Below are 20,016 nucleotides of genomic sequence, written 5' to 3' on the forward strand. Positions count from 1 at the left end.
TAAGCTGCAACTTGTGTCAGAAGTTTACATTAATTTCTCTTAAGAAAGAACTCACATCAAACATATCCTTGCACAGAGAGAAGTCCTGCCCAGCACCAGCACAGAAAATCTGAATAATTTCACAGATAATTTGGTCGTCACAGCCAGGCAATAGTAATAACAACTTTAGAGAAAAAAAGAGCACAAAGAAAAAGAGAGGGAATAGTGGAGCGAATCACCCAAGGCTAATCGCTGTGTCTAAGCCAAAGTGGTGTTTGTGGAGGGGGGAGCCTGTTTTTAAGCTTGATGAAGAAAAGAGAAATTCTTCTCATTTCCTCTTTTCCTCCTCCTTTTAAATCCTCCTCCTCAGTTTCATCATGCAGCATGACCCTCTGGAAATCACAAAATGTTTAGCACAACCGCAGGATGATTGCATGATGAGGCTTAAGTGATGGTGGTATTAAGTATGAGGTGTGCTGATGTAATTGTAAGAATACATCTGAACCCAGTTCAGGAGCATACTTTCTAATAGCCTGCCTGCATCACCTTTGAAAGAAGCAAGCTTAGCTGAGGTGTTTGTGCGCGCCTATATGGTGTTCAGATTCATTCAGCCATCCCACATTTGTTTATTTTTTTAGACAATACACTCACACACTCCTCTGATAAAGAATAATCACTCCACTGCCAAAAAGAAACACACACACACACACACACACACACACACAGAGTTCTGGCACACAGGTTAATCTCTAACAATGAATTCAGATAGGATATAGTGTGTTTGAAACACAGTTTATCATTCAGTAGTCACAAATCATCACACGTGTGGCTGTGCCATAAGTTGCACATTCTTAGAAATAAAGACAAATCATAAAGATAAATATGGCTGCACACACATTGCAGACCTTTGCAAGCACATAGGCTTTAAAAATATAATCTCATGGCTCAGTGAAGGTGCAGAAAAGGCTCGACACTGCTTCATTGTGACTGCAGGTTAGTTGAACAAAAGCATTTGTGTTTGGTCATAATACACTAAAAAAACACACCCATTATTTCACATTCATGAATAATTTGCATGAGCTTTGTGTGCGTGCATGTGCATGGCCTTGTGCATTTACATGACTTTGGGGTTCTTGTGTGTTCACATATGAATTTTCATTCTGTTTTTTAGAGTGTGGATAGAGAGGAAAGCAAGGAGAAAAGGAGGCAATCTTTTCTTTAGTGTCCCTTTACACGCACACACACACACACACACACACACATACATATATATATATATATATATATATATATATATATATATATCCAACCCCTGGTGTCTTGGAGGCAGATGAAACACTGTGCCTCTATCCGGGGCTCACAGAACACCCACTGTCCTTTTTGCTGCCTTCTTTCCTCTCACTCTCTCTCTCTCTCCGTCTCACCCTTCTAACCACTATTCCTCACCAAAGCCATTTTAAACAGCGCTCATGCAGAGCTGTGCTTTCATGTTGCATCTCTGCACTTTAACCAGATCCTCTATTTTTTCTAGCCTTTTATCAAATTATAGGGGATTTGGGGGGGGACTGTTGAAGCGGCCTGCTTTTGCACACTGAGTCACAGTCAGATGGACGCAGCATGAAGGTGCAGGAAAAACAACGGCTTTGGCTGCAATAAAATAACGTGAACATTTTGGGTGTCTGCTGTTTTGGCTTGTTGCTATTCCACCAGCACTGCACCTATTTTTGGGAGGATATTAATATCATATGAGCAAAATATAACTGTAGATGCGTCATTCTGTTCCTGGACTGTATGCTGGCAGTAGCAATGATGCCATAATATGTTCAACAAACTATGCTGACATTAAGGTATTGCTGTATGTTAGATTCATTAATAACCTTATTAGCATGACTGCCATGCTTAACATGTTATGGTGATTACAGATGGGTGCTACTTAGTTTATTTGTCATTTATTTGCACTTGGATTAATGAATATAGCCTAGCTTTAGGGCTATACCCATGCTTACTGATATGTGCATTAGTGCCCATATGTTTTATAAATCGAAAATATTATCCTTAAAAAGAGGGAAACATTGCTGTACTTATTAAAAAAAGATATTTTTGTTACTGTAATAGGCTTTCTTAGTCCAGTATCATTTTTGGTCAAGGGTATTTACAATCAGTGTAAATATACATGTATGCGTATGGGTTGATGAGGTGATGGGAAACTTTCATATTCTGTTCCTCTCCTTGAACTGGTTCCAGTTGGCTAATAATAAGCTCACCACTGCTCCCAGAGAAGAAGAGACAAAAATGCTTTTGGCACAAAACTACTTTAGTCTGGGCTCCTAGTTTATGGTCTCTGTAATCCAGTTTCAGTGTGTACATGTAGGTGTAACTGTGCTGACAAATGTAAGTAAATTACATTAAGCGTGATGCTGAAATTTTCTGTTTAGTTTTTATTGTTTTTCATCTGTGACTTAACTGCCAATTAAACCTGCATCACGTTGAGTGTAATTGGCATGTTTTCACTGGTCCCTGTAGTCTTCATGCACAATGACAGACGTGACTCATTTATTCTGTAATTGTGTGCTGCAGCCCTCTTGATTTTATAGTTGTCTTTTCTTCAACAAATGTGTAGTGTTTGTTTTATTCAGAGTGCAAGCTGTCTCTCTTGCCACATGGTGGCACATTTTCAATATGAGTCTTCTGCCTGAAAAATGATATATCCTATCAGAATCCTGTCTGTATCATATCTGGATGCTGGGCCCTGCCTGACTCCTGGGTCCTGACTATGTGATTAGCACTCAGCGGAAGAACACATGTACAGTAAATATATAAATGTTTCTGCTGTTACTTTAAGTCTGATAGGAAACACTCAAGAGCTTGATAACATTAATTAAAGACCCGCAGCATATAGGCTACATACTGTGTGTTTGGATTCACGTCTCAATCCAGTGTTAGCAGCTGTATTTGACCTCTACTTTTCAGACTTAATGAACAACCTTTGCTTTCCTTAATAAAGCTCTAATTAGAGTTCCCATTCACATGTAGACAGTTAATTGCTACATAACTAAAGATTTAGGTCTTTGTTGGAGTAAGCGAAGATATTTAATAGTAATCATCAGAGGCAAATGCCAGCTAACAACAGAGAGGGTTAAGCTTCTGTTACACTGCTCAGATAAATGAGACATACAGAAGCAAACAGGATGTCATGTCAGCTGGAAACATAAACAACAGTTTTCTGAGTATATGTAACCAGTGTTGTATGTAAAGAAGAGCAGGTGTTTACAGGAATTATGTTTATATAAATTAGGGAATATCAACCAAAAAGCAAGTAATGGATGGATGGATGGATGGATGGATGGACAAATGAATGAAAATACTTTATTAATCCCAGAGGGAAATTGCACTGATGTAATATTTTTTTTAAATTAATTAAAACAATAACAAATTAGAAGATGTCTTGTTCTGGAGGGGGTGGCTGCTGGCAGGAATGATCTCTGGTACCTTTCTCTCTTGCATTGGACTTGAAGAAGCCTCACACTGAACACTGTTGTTTCTTCACTGTGTTGTCTAGAGGATGTGAAGAATCTTCCATTATTTTCAGCAGCTTGTGCATCATTTGTTTCTGGACAATCTGCTCCAGCAGCTCCAGTTTTCTCCATCACAGAACCAACGTTCTTGATCAGTTTGTTCAGTCTCTTAAATCTCTAGTGCTGTTGCTGCCGCCCCAGCCTATGGTTGCAAAGCTCATTACACTTTCCACTACAGACGTATAAAAGACATGCAACAGCTTGGTGCAAACATTGAATGATCTCAGCTTCCTTAAGGAATGGTTTGCTCTGTTGTCCAGCTGAACTCCAAGGTACTTGTATTCCTCCACCACCTCCACCTCTTCTCCAAGGATGCAAACAGTGTTTTGTTTACTCCTGTTCGTCCTGAAGTCAACAATCATCTTGTTTGTGTTGTTTGTGTTCAATGTGAGTTGATTGTTTCCATCTCACAAATTGACTGATCAGTTCTCTGTAGTCTATCACTGATACACACCACAACTGCAAAGTAATCAAAGTATTTCTGCAGATTACAAGACTCAGAGTTGTATTGGAAGCCCAAGGTGTACAGTGTGAAGATAAATGGTAAGAGTACAGTCCCTTGTGGTTCTTCTGCATTGCTGACAACCATGTCAGACACACTGAAGCAGGTAGATAATGGCATGTTCAACCCCAGGAACATTACCATATGTAAAATGTAATAGGTCCTGAAAGGGCAATAACAGTCTCTCAAGGACTTTCATGATGTGACATGTTGGGGCAACTGGTCTGTAGTCATTTTGTTCATATGGTCAGGATTGTTTAGGTACTAGAACAAGGCAGGGTGTTTTCCACAGTACAGGAACTCTTTTCTGACTCAGGCTGATGTTGAAAAGGTGCTGGAAAATCCAATAGAGTCCAATACTGAGCAGGTTTCAGACCTGGCTGACACCATATGGAACTGCAGCCTTGTTCCAGTTCAGTTTCTCCAGTTGTTTCTTCACCTGACTGCAGGAGACAGACAGGCTAGAGATGGAGGCAGAGGAGGTCTCAGTATGTTCAGATATTGAGGGAGATGAGGCTGTGTTAGGGTCCATGACTGAGCTGCAGGGTGACAGAGGGGAGGTGTGACAGAAAAGCTGTGGGCTCATGGAGGGTGTGTGGTCTGTTGTGCTGGAGGCAGGGTGGATCTAAACCTATTGAAGAGCATGTTCAGCTCATTAGCTCTGTCTAGACTTATATCAGTCAGATTTTTTTTATTCCTGACCACAAATCTCTCACACTGTTTAGCTGGACCAACTTTTTCCTGTAGTCCTCCTTACACTTCTTATTTTTTCATTTTCTTTATATATATATATATATATATATCTATATATATATATATATATATATATAGATATATATATGTACCAATTGTTTCAATGTTTGGGAAAAAAGAACAAAACAAACAAAAAAGAACATCCAAAGCAAATACAAAAGAAAGAAATATATAAATATTAAATATAAATTAAGTGAAAATATAAAGTAACATTCACCAACCTTTTTTAATTATGTGCGGGACATCTTGGTTTTATATACATTTCCCACCTATCCCAGAATCTTTTGAATTTTGCTTCTTGAAGCCACAAAGAAAAGGTTATTCTTTCCACCAGAAACATTTCATATAATATTTTATACCACTGTAGTATATATTTAGGTATTCTGATTTTAGTCATTTTTTGTAATTGCTTTCCTTGTTGCAACAGTAAATATCCCAAACAAAATTCTATCTTCATTTTTTACACAGCATAGAAACCCGAAAAACAGCAAAGCATAATTTTAATAGCAAATAAATTAGATAATTGTACATAGATAATTGACCAAAAAGATTGTACTTTTTTGTACTGGTTTGGTACAACCAATCCCAACCAGATGGTACAGATCCAAAATGTATTAAAATGATTTGCTTCCTGTGAACCGCAATTTCTCCAGCAACAGAAGGAACCCGAGATAAATGATTTTTGAATCACAGTAATGAAAAATCTGCAAATAGTCTTCCAGCTAAATGCTCTTCAGAAGTTTGAATTGGTAATTTTTCATTGGGATTCACAGTATGTCATCCACAATTCTTCTGAGATATAGCTGACACATTCTCACTCCCATTTCTGCCTTATATGAGATAAATTTAATGTTCTATTTTCTGGAAAACTCTTGTCTAATCTTGAAATTACTTTGGACCTGGAATCACCCTGAAAGGTAATCATAACAAATTCCAGCAATTTGATATCAAAGTTCAACCTTCCTTCTTAAAAAAATACCAAGTATACGTATAATTACATGCTTATTCTCTAAACTATATCTATTTTTCAGCATCTCAAAATTGCACAATATCCCTTTATTCAAAAAGGTACAGTAAGCATTAAAACCATTTTTTAGTAAGGCTTTTTATCCCCCAAGCAAGTGGATGCCAGAGCATCTTTAAACAGTTTCTGTTCAGTGTCTTTCCTAATAAAGGGCTGAGCTGCTCTATGTTGGTCCTTTAAGCATGGAAGTGAGGGATGTTACTTTTCAACATCTGAAGAGTTTGAAATTTTAGACTTGGTTTTTTTCCTTGCTAAACATACCTCGATGATAATTTATCCCACTCATTAAACTGGGATGGCTGGTTGCAGGTGGTGAGAACAACCAGATTATGGTCTGATGTTCCTAAAGAGGCCGGGGAGAGGAGCTGTATGCATTTTTTAACATTTGCATAAATAAGGAGCAGCTGACATTGTTAGAATGTCGGTAATGTTGCGAGAGGGAGACGTTGAAGTTCTAGAGATCGCAATGAAAATGTCTGGATGCTGAGTTTGTAGCCTAGCAACAACAGAGCTGATGACATCACAGGACATGTCTGCAGCAGACCACTACCAGAAGAACAGGTTAACTCTCGGGGTAAATAATATGGATGAAAACATTTTGAAGAAAAATGATTTATATGTCAGGCAATAATTGGAATTCATGTCTTGTTGTTGACTTTTAGCTCTGGGCTTTTTTGTTTTTCTTAACATAGTTAAAATGAAAGTTGTGAATTAGGAATGTAGCTGTTGTGAAATTCAAGGCCATAAGATATTAATTTGCCCAGTGGCCAGCTGCAGATACCAATTGTTTATGTCATTATTTTCCCTATACAATGCCAGGAAAAAAATGTGCAGTGTAAAAAAATAGGTTATGAAGCATTTCAGCCCTTCATCTTTGAATATAACCTTTCATATAATAAGATCATTTCAGTAAAATAAATAAAAATAAGAGTTTCAAAAGACTTTTTGCTCTTGAACCATAAACAGCTCATGCCTTTTTTATTTTGTTATTTTGTTTTGTGCACAACAAAATTAAATGCAAATAAATCTATTTAGTCTAGGGTGAAGTCAGTGTGATGCATTGGTTTTTAATTAATTGATTTTTCAGCAACAGTGCAGCTCTGTAGCGCTCATTAAAAGCTCAACATAAAGGTTTGATCAATAAATGAATTTTCATGCTTTTTTTATACATGATCGGGTGACAATAAAAGTTCTATAAGACACCTCTGTTTTCAGTCTTTAAACTTCAGGCTTGTAACAAATGAAAGCTTCAGAGTTTATTTAAACTATTAGTTTTTTATTTTATTTTAACTTAACTTTTCATTCAAGCATCTGTGCAGTGAGTAGCTCATGGTTCCCAAGTATTGGTTTTCCCTGTAAAAAAAAAAAAGAAAAAGAGTAAATAAATAAATAATGATTAATTCAATGAATGACATTTCCAACTGGTTTGCTTTGACTCTCTGTGAACTGTTCATTTCATTTAAAACATCTACAATGTCATATTTGCATTGATACGAGGGAAATAGTCAACTATTAATTATAAGTTTTGATTGAGGACAGTTTGCCCAAAAGATGAAGACACGATGAGTCATTATTTGTAATCCAGTTATGTGTATAAATGCAAATTAGGCTCAGTCTGCTGTAATTTATATGCATCATGTTTTACAGTTCCCTTTAAGCCAGAAACAAATTAAAGGTACTAATTAGAAAAGGTAGATACTAACTTCATCTTGTCTCTCTGTTTTCTCCTTGTTTTCATTTTTCTTTTACCTCCATCATTCACTCTTATCCCTCTCTCCCTCTCCCAAACAATTTTTTTTATTTTCTGTCCATCTTCTTTTTCTATAATCAGGGTTTCTCAGTACCGGAGATCAGTCGGCTAAGGGGAACTATGGCCTGCTGGACCAGATCCAGGCCCTGCGCTGGCTCAATGAGAACATCGGCCACTTTGGTGGAGACCCAGAGAGGATCACCATCTTCGGCTCTGGAGCAGGGGCCTCCTGCGTGAACCTCCTCATCCTCTCGCACCACTCAGAGGGTAAATGAGATTCTGTGTTGTGCTGCTTTTTTTTTTTTTTTTCCTGGGCATGTTTTTTTCTTCTTGTTTTACTAATATCTAAATTACTATGTATGTTTACACTCCATCCGATAAAACATGTTTTCATATGTGTTCCTTAAATTAATAATATATATATATGTATATATATATATATATATATATATATATATATATATATATATCACAATATATAGAATTGTTTTCTTTTTTCTTCATTTATAATTTGTCTTATGTTATATTTAGAACAAAATGTCTTCATAGCAGAGAAGACTTAGTCAGATGGCAAGGCAGCTGGCAGCATCCAGCTAAGAAATTGTTATGTTCTGTGATGTTCACTTGACTCTTTTATCCCCAAAAGAGAGCACAGCTTGTCCTTTGAACTGAAGAATTTAAGCAGTCGTGAGGCTAATGAGCATGTGCAGGTTTGATCCAGGTCATGTCGCTCGTTTCTTTGGAGGATAAATGACATTGGAGCAGCAGCATTTACCCACATTACCTGCTACAGTGAACACTCCTGGTTCTCTGCAGCAGGAAGGCCAAACCTTCATAAAAAATCCTACATCTGTACAACCTCATGCTCTCCATTATCAACATACCCTGAGGGCTAAGCGCTATTATGGCACCAACAAAGGGCATAGCCCTACAGACCAATTGACTTTGATCTGAACTAAGATCAGTGTGCCTGACGGTCCGCAGCCACATGGTCACGCACTCGCTGCCTTTGATCATGCTGTTCTTAAAGCTGTCCTCATCCGATCGTAACTTCTCTGTTCTCTACGCTGCTTGACCACTCTCCATGAATGTCTCTCTTCTCTCCATATTTTCTGTCTCACACAAACTGCAAAGGACAGAAATTGTGGGTGAAAATAAAGGAGATCAGAGAGAGTGTGTTCATGCTACCACACGTCTGCTTCAATTACTGCTCCATGTGTGTGTGTGTGTGTGTGTGTGTGTGTCTGAAAGACCAAGCAGACGTCTAATTTTGATTCATTCAGTCTGCATAGATGTCTTGAAAAGAAGTGTTGTCAAAGCATGAGTGAGCATCTGTGTGCTTCCTTTTTGTCATTCATTTAACACAACCTCTTAATACCAATAATGTCTGTTAACCCTTCATTTTAACATCCCATGAATGCTTCTCTCTTGTTAGCATGTGACACACTTAACATTTAGAGACCCATCTTGACCCCATTTGTTAAACAATAGGCAGTGAAAGTCTTCGTCCACTCGTTATTTCTTATTATCCCGATTCCAAGGAGTCAGACTTTCTTGCGCAATAGTTGTTCAAACTTTTTGTTTTGTTTAGCTTTTTGACATTGGCTGCTTTTCAGTCATTCTCAGTTGAGGACATTATAATAGGACACAGATTTGAATTATATACAGTAGATAAACACAGTGAAACTAATGTTCTTATGAAATAATAAAAAAAATCTAGCAAAGACCCAGGAGACACATCTTGACCCTCAGCTGATAAATCTATTGTTCATTGAAGCTTTGGTCTTCATGTAAGGCTGGCTGTCAAGAAGCCATAAGGAAGGGAAACAGAAGAAAGGCTGAGGTGTGCCATATGACCCAGCACTATGGATGTCCTTCAAAAAGACTTTCTGAAGACTAGTTAATAAAAAGGATGATGATGCTTGTCTAAGAGAGTTAAGGCTGTGTTGAAGGATAAAAGTGGTTAGAAGTGTACAAAACTTGTTTTTATATTTAAGCTTCAATATTTTCCATGAAATTCTTGGATGCTTTTATGGCTGTATATAAAGAAGTTAAGGGTGACTTAAGACTTTTGCACAGTACTACATAATTTAACCAGCTATGTGGATGCTGAAGCAGCTTTTTCCAAAAAGTTAGGACACAGAGAAAAGAGACATGAGATAGTGACAGGTCTGGACTGGAGGCAGCCAGCTTTAGCACTCTGACTCTTATTACATATCCTAGCTTTTGTTACCTATATTCTAGATGACAATATATGTCCCTCCAAATCCTGCGTGTGTCATTTATCACTAATAAGGGCCTTCGCAGAGTATCAAGTTACCCATTCAATGTGCATTAATGTATTCACATTCAATCACAGAAGCAGGCTTTTGAACTGCTTTTAAACAGCATATGTTGATAACAAGTAGGATGGTGTCTCTCCTCCGTAGGATGGAGGGAGCATACATGATTTACAAAAGGAATTTCAGACTTTGATCATCAGACCACAGGACAGTTTTCACTCATCCTAAATGAGTTCAGGTCCAGAGAAGTAAGCAGCTCTTCTGGGTCTTCTTCATTAATGTTTTGCTTTTATTTATCATGGGTTTTACTTGGGCCCAAGGTTTTATTTTTTTTTTTTTTATTTGTTTTTAAACTATCTTTTACAGAATATATTGGTATCAAATGCGAAACAATTATAAACATATTTTTAACTGTATAGCATATGTACTCTCATTAGTATAATTAGCACAAATTATTGTAGTCTGTTTTTTTACAATGTCCAAACTATTTTAGAAACATGGATTTGTGACAGTGGTGAGACTGCATAGCGGATTTGAAATGCTAATATTAAATGAATATTGCAATTTTTTATTACATTTATTTGATGGATTTAGAACAGGAAAAAACATTGAAAGAACATGTGTAACTCTCTTTCTGGACCCCAGGAAGAATAGCTACAACTTTGCTGTACTAATGGGGATCCAAATAAATAAATAAACAAATAAACAAAGAACTGCTTTGTTTCTAACAGGCATTTTAACCCGTTAGACATGGCTACACCAACGTTTTTACCATCTATAAAATAAAGAGTTTTTTTTTCTGGTGTCGATCACACAAAGTCAGGATGTGGTTAGCATAAAGACAGGAAGCAGATTTAAACAGTTTATATCTACTTCCTGTTTATTTCTGTCATTTTGTTTTCCCTGAAATTTAAAACTACACATATGACATCTCTGAAGCTTCCTCATTAATACAACGTATTAGGACAAATTTGCTAATCAACATAGGATATGAGTTAATTAGGAAGCTTTAGAGATGATAAGTATATTTTCTAACTTGCTGCCTTCCAGCCTTTATGCTAAGCTGGGTTAAGTCCCAGCTCCAACTCCTGAAGGAGCAGACATAAAAGTGGCATCAATTTTTTTATTTTACTCTCAAGAAGTAAGGAATACATGTATTTTTTCAACTGTTCCACTCTCTATTCTCTAACCGGATCTCTATCTTTATTTTGCAGATAGAAAACAAAACTGTTTTGCCACATTTAAGCTTAATTTTTTTTTTTTTATGGTCGTCCTATTTTAGCTGCAAACTAATAACAATGGAGAGAGCCTGTATTAACTCCCCTGTCTCTTGTTGCTGACAACCAACCCCACCCCATCCCTCCACCACCTGTCCATTCTCATGCGTCCGCTTTGTCATCACCCCATTGTCATTTTCCTCCTCATCAGCATCTAACGGTGTAACATCAACCCACTAGACGTCACCTGTCTGTCATCCTCTTCCTCTCCCCCTGCCAGAAATGCCAGGTAAGGAGAATGTCATTCTCATGCTTAAGTAACACCAATCACGTCAGCAACATTGCATCACAAATCAAGTCAGACAGCAGGGTTGTACGGGATGGATAACAAGATGGAAGTGTCAGATGGGATGGACGGAGGGGTTGTTAGTGATACTGATCTGATTAAAGTCAGAATACAGTATCCATGCACTGTGTTGAGACAGGTGGAAAAACAAGGATGTATAGAAAGGTATAGAAAGATGTAAGGAAGTATGTTGAGGTGATTACGTTAAAGGATGAAAATACAGTAGAGAGGGTTAAAAAAGTGCTATTGTTTTAAAAAAAGAAGTGTCCAAGTTGAAAACTGTACCAAACAAGAAAAGCAAAAATCATTCAGGGAGTAATAAATAAAAACTGAACTTGTAAAATTTACAGATCTTCCTGTATTCCTCTCCATCTCTCTCAGTACAGATACATATGTAGGTGTAGCTGTTTCCAACTACTTCTTACTATAATTGATCTCAGAGGGAAAGGAGGCTCTGCGGCTCCGCTTAATAATTAACTGACCAATCTTTAGCCCAGGAGAGGGGAGAAAAACAGGGGGGGGGGGGCAAGTGAGGAGGAAACAAGTGATGCAGGCGGACCCTTAACGAGCAACTCGAGTGGTTTAAACTGCACAAGACAGGCAGAACTAAGGAGACAGAGAAAGAGGCATAAAGCTAGAGAACAGGAAAATAGATCTTCTGACATCTCAGAAGAGCTTATTCCCACACCTGCATATGTATTTTTAAGCTACAGTCCTATAGCATGTTCTTCCATGGATGTTTTGTGTCTGTAGTCCATCTCATATCTGCCACATTTTCTCTTGTGTGAAAGATAACAAGAAAAATTAAATTGGCAGTGTTTTAAGACACTGCATTCTGCCAGAATAGAAAGGAATCTGTGATCAAGATGTTTCTTTGTATCACGTTGTCTCCCGACCCTGAACTTCTTCACAGAGCCCCTGTTAATATCTTATAAGGAAGTGAACATTTTATCCTATTGGCTTCATAATAATATCTCTATGTCCTTTCAGGTCTGTTCCACAGGGCCATAGCTCAGAGTGGCACTGCCATCTCTAGCTGGTCTGTCAACTACCAGCCCCTTAAGTACACCAAGATCCTGGCCAGGAAGGTGGGTTGCACCTACACAGAGACAGCAGACCTAGTTGATTGCCTGAGGCGCAAGACCTTCAGGGAGCTGGTGGACCAGGACATCCAGCCAGCACGCTACCACATTGCCTTTGGCCCCGTGGTGGACGGAGACGTGGTGCCCGACGATCCTGAGATTCTCATGCAGCAGGTACGGGTCTTCCAGCCGTATCGGAGGGCATGGTCCCTGTTGAATTTTCATTGTGTGAGTTGCTCCAGACAAAGAAGCTCTTGGACAACTCAGAAAAGGTGTGACTGTGACCTTTCCACAGAATTAGAGGTGTAGCAGTGGCATTTACTAGCTGGTGTGAAGTCACATGCTACAAAGCTTCAACACAATGAAAAATAACCACAGGCCTGGTGGTGTATTTTAGACCCATGATTCACAGTTTTTGTCATTGTCTTGTGATCACCTAAAAAAGAAAAGGAAGAAAGAATCACGTGCTTTTAAACCTCTCATCACTGAATGTGGAGGTGGTGAACAGTGTGATAAAGGTGAGATTTTCTGTCTTTACTTACATCAGATAATTTTTTTTTTATCAAGTCTTAAAAAGTGGAAAGGATAACAAAAAATATATCATGTTATAGTTGCATTTAATGTTTTCTACTGTTCATTTTATTTTAAATCTTCACTCTAATGTGTCCTGGTGGCCTTTATGTTTGTGGACCACTTCATTGGACAATAACAGTTACTGATTTATGCTGACCTTAACTTCATTAACTCCTAGTGGGACAAACATAGGTTTAAAGTTGGCAGCATAAAGCAGGAAATTAGATTTCATATCCTCTCTCTACATCATCCTGGAGTGATTGCTTCATGAGAGCTACTCATTTGATACAAAGACTTTTTTCATTTATATAAATGTCATAATTATCAGTGATAATATGAACTAAATGGATTTGAACTTACAACTATTACACAAAACAAATTAGTTTTAGCAGCTTTTCTTAGTGGCTTTAGATTAGTGGTTTGTGCTGCATTAATCTTCATTTCAGTACTCAGCTTGTTTCTACCGTTTTCCACCACCAGGGGGAGTTCCTCAACTATGACATCCTGATTGGAGTGAATCAAGGAGAAGGGCTGAAGTTTGTAGACGACAGTGAGGACAATGACGGCATCTCCGCTGCAGCCTTCGATTACACCATCTCTAACTTTGTTGACAACCTCTACGGATATCCTGAGGGTGAGAGACACCAGCTCCACATATCTATCACTCTTCAAAGACTCATTCGACCTCGCTCAGATGATGCAATTCTGGAGCATAACCACTGTTTTGCCTCATTTAGACATAAAAGACTGACACTAAAGTAGATGTTATATAGGCGTAGCTCATTTGTTCTAAGAACAGCTTATATTAACATGCTTTTAACAGAAGAAAATCTACATCATCAATTCCAAGCTACAGCTCCCTGTGGAAATGCAACTCTTTAAAACATTATGTGGGCTATAAAATGAGAAAAAATCAAATGCGAGTTCAGTGAAGTGTAACAGTCAAGACAAGCATACTAAAGAGATTTCCTATCACAGAGATTATCTTTCACTGTGGTGGGTCTGTACCCTGGCCTTTGGGGCTCCGTGGGCACTAATGCTGTCGCTCATCAGCCCCCCAGGCAGCCAGCTCCCAATCACAGTGCTGTTGTTCCTAACAGATCAGCCTGCAAACCCCTCACAGCAGGCCACAGTCAAAATACAGACAAGTCTGAATAATGCAGTCACGCTCTCTCTTAAGTGTTTGTCGTTCTGATAACTACGAGGCAAATTGTCTTGTCGCTCAGTCTCTTCTTTTAGTAAAAGTCCCCTTTATTGTTTTCCCCTGATCCTTTTCAACTCTCTGTCACATATTTTACCTTTCCCTTAACTTGTCATTATTTTCTCCTCTTTGTATTTTTGCTTATCTCCTTTCTCTTTTCTACCTTCTGCCTCTTATCCTCCAGGCAAAGACATCCTGAGGGAGACCATTAAATTTATGTACACAGATTGGGCAGACAGAGACAATGGCGACATGCGGAGGAAGACTCTGTTAGCATTGTTTACGGACCACCAGTGGGTGGCACCAGCCATCGCCACTGCCAAACTCCACGCTGAATTTCAGTCCCCGGTTTATTTTTACACATTCTACCACCACTGCCAGACAGAGACGCGACCCGAGTGGGCCGACGCTGCCCATGGAGATGAGATACCTTACGTGTTTGGCGTGCCCATGATCGGCGCCACAGACCTGTTTCCATGCAACTTCTCGAAGAATGATGTGATGTTGAGTGCCGTGGTCATGACTTACTGGACCAACTTTGCCAAGACGGGGTAGGCCTCATTTAATGTTGATATATTGTATATTCTCCTTTTTTCTGAGCTGCAACTGAATGATTATCCTGTCAGTCTTTAGTGGTAAAGTTGCAGTGACTTTTCAAAGATTTGCTACTTTTTAAATAAGAGAAGAATTTTTTTTTATTTGAGCAGTTTTTAGTTTCCCTTAAATATCAAAGTTAACACAAACTCATGGGATTGATGTACTGAGTGTTTGAGCCACCGAAGCACTGAATTAAAACTTAAATCTTTCTTTGCTCCACTAGTGACCCAAACCTGCCGGTTCCTCAGGACACAAAGTTCATTCACACCAAGCCCAACCGTTTCGAAGAGGTCATCTGGACCAAGTTCAATTCAAAGGACAAGCAATACCTCCACATCGGCCTAAAACCTCGTGTTAGAGACAACTACAGGGCAAACAAGGTGGCTTTCTGGCTAGAATTAGTCCCTCATCTTCATAGTCTTCATGAAGTCTTCCCCACCACTACCCGCTCACCGGCAGGACCTGGCCCAGGCACAATCAGACCCTGGCCCAGAACTCCAGGCCCTCGCACCACCCGACACCCCTACCCAACCTTCCCCTCTGAAACTGAACCTGAGGGCTCAGAGCGTCCACACCAGAACCTCTTTCCAGGAGACACCCGTGACTACTCCACTGAGCTAAGTGTGACAGTTGCTGTGGGGGCCTCACTGCTCTTCCTCAACATCTTGGCATTTGCTGCCCTTTACTACAAGCGTGACAAGCGACATGAGATGCGAAGGCACCGGCTATCTCCTCAGCGGGGCGGCCCTGCCAACGACCTGGCTCACAGCCAGGAGGAGGAGATCATGTCCCTGCAGATGAAGCACTCTGAACACGATGCCCACCACGACATGGAGCCCCTCCGGCCACACGACATTCTACGGCCCGCCTGCCCACCTGACTACACGCTGGCCCTGCGCCGTGCCCCCGACGATGTGCCACTGATGACGCCGAACACCATCACTATGATCCCCAGTACCATCACTAGCATGCAGCCTCTTCATGCCTTTAACACTTTCCCCTCCACCGGCCACAACAACACCCTGCCCCATCCCCACTCCACAACCAGGGTATAGTACGGACTGGACCAACATTGTGTCACCTAGGGACCAGAAATACTGGCTCTGCTACTGATATAGAAGAGAAGCCTCTGGATGCGGGGGCTTTCATCTGTTCTCTTATTCTCTTGTTTCTCCAAAAGCAACTCCACCTTCTCTATCATGTGCTGTACAGCTCAGCAGCTCCCTCTGCTGGTGGCATGTGGAGAAATAAGGGAACTGCACTGGAGAGGATGATTCGTTTTGGAGTGACTTGGATCTTTCAAAGATACTGTTTTCAACAAGGGTCGGCAGTTTCCAGGCTAAAAACTTGATAAAGGGACAAATCTTTTTGCCCCTTGTTGTTTTATCTTTTTTACTTTGATGTCATCTCTTTTGTGTCTCTCGGTGTGTTTTGTGCACATTTCTTTCTCTTTTCTACATCTGTGTCTTATTGCTGCTTTGTTCCTCTCATTTGACATGTAGTTCTCTTCATCTACACAATGCTCCTTCACTCTAAGGAGTCACAATGTACTGAGCTAGAGAGGGTAAAGCATACACACAGGAGGCATATAGCTATGAAAACACATACCTAATATTTCATTCTACCAGCATTCTTGGTGCCAAGTATGTACTACTGTGTTTGCATTTTCATCAAGGGAGAAAAAAAACTAAAGAAAATCCTGAAGTATTCCTATTTACTGTCAACCAGCAGAAGCTGTGTGTTCTCATGACAAAGTGCCAAACTGGCCCCCGATTGTGTTTTTCTTTTTCATCTTTTTTTCAAGCATTTAATTGTTGTTTTATGTGGAAAGAATTTCTGCTGAAAATATAGATATAGAGAAATGATATTATATATAGTTCTATATAAATGTGTACAAAGGAGAAAGTATATCAATGGGTTTTCTCAGTGGGGATCTATGCATGAATTATTTTTTTGGAAGATGAAGATAAGGGAAAGGACACCGAATCTGTCAATGCACGTTTCCCAAATCTAATCAAATCATACCGGGTCCACTCTGAATATTTTGGGATTTTCCTCTCACGCATTAAGAGCTTCACAGAAATTCTGCAACACACATAGGTACTTTCCTATGGCCATTGCCACAAATCACAAAAGACACTACAGCAACAACTCTGACACACACTGTTCCTTTCCAGTCTCACCTTTATGATGTTATTTAGACATATATCTCTATCCAGTAGGCCCATCATCCATCAGCTGTATCACAACTGCTTGTACACAATTATTTTTGTACTTCAGTGAGACAAAACAGAAAAAGGCAGCCTCGGCTCCTTTACGTGTACCATCCTTCCCCCGTCTGCCAGCCTATTTCATTCCTTATTTTGCTTGATGTGTGCCTCTAAGAAAGTGTGTGTATGTTAATGTATGTGTAAGATAACACGCTTGTTTTACATAAAAAAAAACAAAACAAAACATGGGCTCTAATTAAGCAACAATGAGATAGAGAAGCAGACAGCTACTCACCCGAACACACCTCATAGTTTCATCCTTACTTATTCTACCCTCCCTGTGTTCACTACCGGAGACTGCATAATATTTGCATATCGTCCATATCTTCCTTTTGTAATCATAAAAATCCAAAACACCTGATACTTCCATACCCCAGTTCAGCCCTGCTAACTGTTAGCGTCACTTGCCGAACTGAAGATGTATTTTGTGAGCTCATTGGTTATTAATTAAACTCTAAGCACACTGAGGGGCCTTCACATCCTCTGTTTCAGAGCTGCAAGATAAAAAAAAATAGGTTGTAATCTCAACAGCATTGGAGCAATGCAGTTTTTTAGTTTAGTTTCTGATTGTACTTCTTTCAATCAAGTAGAAATATATAGTTCTATGGCCTAGCAATGCCCCCTCTGCTCCTCAGATAAAGATGTCAAACATGGCCCTAAGATACAGTATGTTAACCGAACTGTTGTTTTAGCCCACAGGAACACAAGGTAGCTTACATCCAGTGTGGGTGAGGTTAGTCACAGTTGCTGTCTTTGCTTGTGCTTTAGCTTTAGCCTGTTTGATTGTTTGTTTTCTATTTTATTACTGCCTAAAGGGGTGTTGTAGGGGAGGGGGGACTGGAAAGGGAATTTTATACCTGGCTGCTCCTGTCAGAAATGTTGCAACCCCACTGAAAGGGAAATGTGCACAATGTAAATCTCAAAACACCAGACGTGGGTAAGCTGGAGTTGGATAAATACTTTGGAACAGGGTGATGGACAGCAGTGCAAGAAGGGACATGCCATGGGGTAGAATTTGGGACAAGATTGGAAAAAGACTCACAGCCTTAAATGCAGAATAAGAAGAAGGAAGACACTGATCATAAGAAAATAAATACATTTAAAAACATGGCTGACTTTCTACCCACGACATATGGCAGAGGAATACCTTGCTAATCTGTCTACAGGGAACCAGAATGTCCATATGAACCCTTTTGTACTCACTCCTGTGGACAAGGAGGCAGTAAGAGGTTGTAAAAACAAACCTCTCCACAACACAGCTACAATCTCTGGAGGTGAGAACAGAAATGAGGTATTAAGCCTGGGTCTGTTCCCCCTCATGGGCTCTTTTACAAACCAACACTGGAGGGCGCTATTGTGTCAGATTTAATGCAGTCAGTCTGCTCTGATAAAGCTGGACATGAGGAAGAAAACAACTGATGAAGGAACAGAGACACAACATCTGGATATGGATCAAAACTGTATATTTTCAAATGTAAGAAACAGACAAAATATTTGTAAATATTAAGTTTCTTGTTTTGTTTTTTTGTTTGTTTTTCTTTTTTTTTTGGAGTGAATGAATGAAACTATATTTTGTGACAACAAAGGACAACAGGTGCAGTTTGCAAAGAAATGGCCTCTTGATTGCAGTTTTAAATTAATCTTGACATCTTAACAGTTTCCATCATTAGAAAAAGATGTTTTTTCATTTCATTTTATTTTAGCTTTCAAGGTATAATGTTGCCCATAGTTATGTGGGCATCCTGTAGCATCAAGACACCTGATCAGGAAAATCACTGTAGCAGAACTTCACTGAAGCCCCTTAAATCAGAGGGCCTAAGATACTACAGTTAGCATTGCTAGCTTCTAAATATCATTACATTTTGATTTTTTTTTAATATTGTTTAACTCTGTGAGTTTATTACTCTGCAAATCAAACTATTTTGCATCATTTTCCCTTTTTGCAACTTTTTGCGAGCTTTATAAAAATGCTTTGTGATCCACGTTCATTTCTAATGAATTTGTGCTGCGTGATGAGTGTAAATTTAGTCTCAGTAGCTTAGTGTGCTCATAAAAACCAGCTTTGCATTTCAGTGATTGCTCGTCTAGAGTCTAACCCTGAACTGAGATATCAAACACAAGTGCAGCCAAACAAATGTTAGTTCACTTAACAAGTAGCAGCATTTACATGTAGCCACAAGATGACATGTGGGGCAGACGTGAGGGCTCTGTTACCATAAGATGCCTCATTTCCTCATACAGTAATGAGATCACAGAGATGGTCAAACTTTCTGATTCCAGTCACTGTGCTGAACTGTCATGGAGGTTGTGTTTCTTGCAGTGGTGTGATGTAGCAGGAAATGGTTTAATTGGGACGGACCAGTTCAGTAGCCTACTGTAAAGTATTCAAGTGCATTAGTCTGGATGTATTTGAACAAATCTTAGCAAGAAACCAGATTAAAGTTTGAATATTTCAACACACTCATCCTCTCTATTCAGCCAAACTATGATATAAGGTCTCTGACTTTAGAGACCATTTATCAGTGCAGGTGTCTCTGAAAGCACATCGTTAACACTCCACAATGGGAAACACACACAATGACATGGACCCAATCAACCACCTAAACCTTCAGCTTGGTCTCAACTGTAAATCTGCACCTGTTGTCTTTTTTTTAGATTCTATGTTGAATTCAGAAACCCAAGACTTCAGATAAAGAAAACTGTTAAATAATGGGATTTAAAAAATTTATGATTATTAAAAAGTAAAGTAAAAATCCTATAAATAAATGAGGTGATGATATTTCTGTTACTTTAGAAGTTATTATACACTGTATGCTGTGATTCTGATCTGGGAAACATTAAAGACATTCATAACCAGACTGCAGA

General features: G+C 39.2%; 1 protein-coding gene across 1 annotated transcript in view; it reads left to right on the forward strand.

Annotated features, from left to right (window-relative positions):
• The window catches only part of nlgn2a (neuroligin 2a), a 213,751-nt gene extending 193,742 nt beyond the window's left edge, over positions 1–20,009 (forward strand). Inside the window, exons 5-9 of the mRNA XM_041984710.1 lie at positions 7,665–7,850; positions 12,419–12,684; positions 13,564–13,717; positions 14,469–14,835; positions 15,105–20,009. Of these exons, the coding sequence (XP_041840644.1) occupies positions 7,665–7,850; positions 12,419–12,684; positions 13,564–13,717; positions 14,469–14,835; positions 15,105–15,936 (1,805 nt within the window). The 3' untranslated portion in view covers positions 15,937–20,009. The remainder of the gene's footprint in view (positions 1–7,664; positions 7,851–12,418; positions 12,685–13,563; positions 13,718–14,468; positions 14,836–15,104) is intronic.
• The last annotated feature ends 7 nt before the right edge of the window (positions 20,010–20,016 follow it).

Source organism: Melanotaenia boesemani, chromosome 5, assembly GCF_017639745.1.
Source record: "Melanotaenia boesemani isolate fMelBoe1 chromosome 5, fMelBoe1.pri, whole genome shotgun sequence".
Taxonomy (NCBI): Eukaryota; Metazoa; Chordata; class Actinopteri; order Atheriniformes; family Melanotaeniidae; genus Melanotaenia; species Melanotaenia boesemani.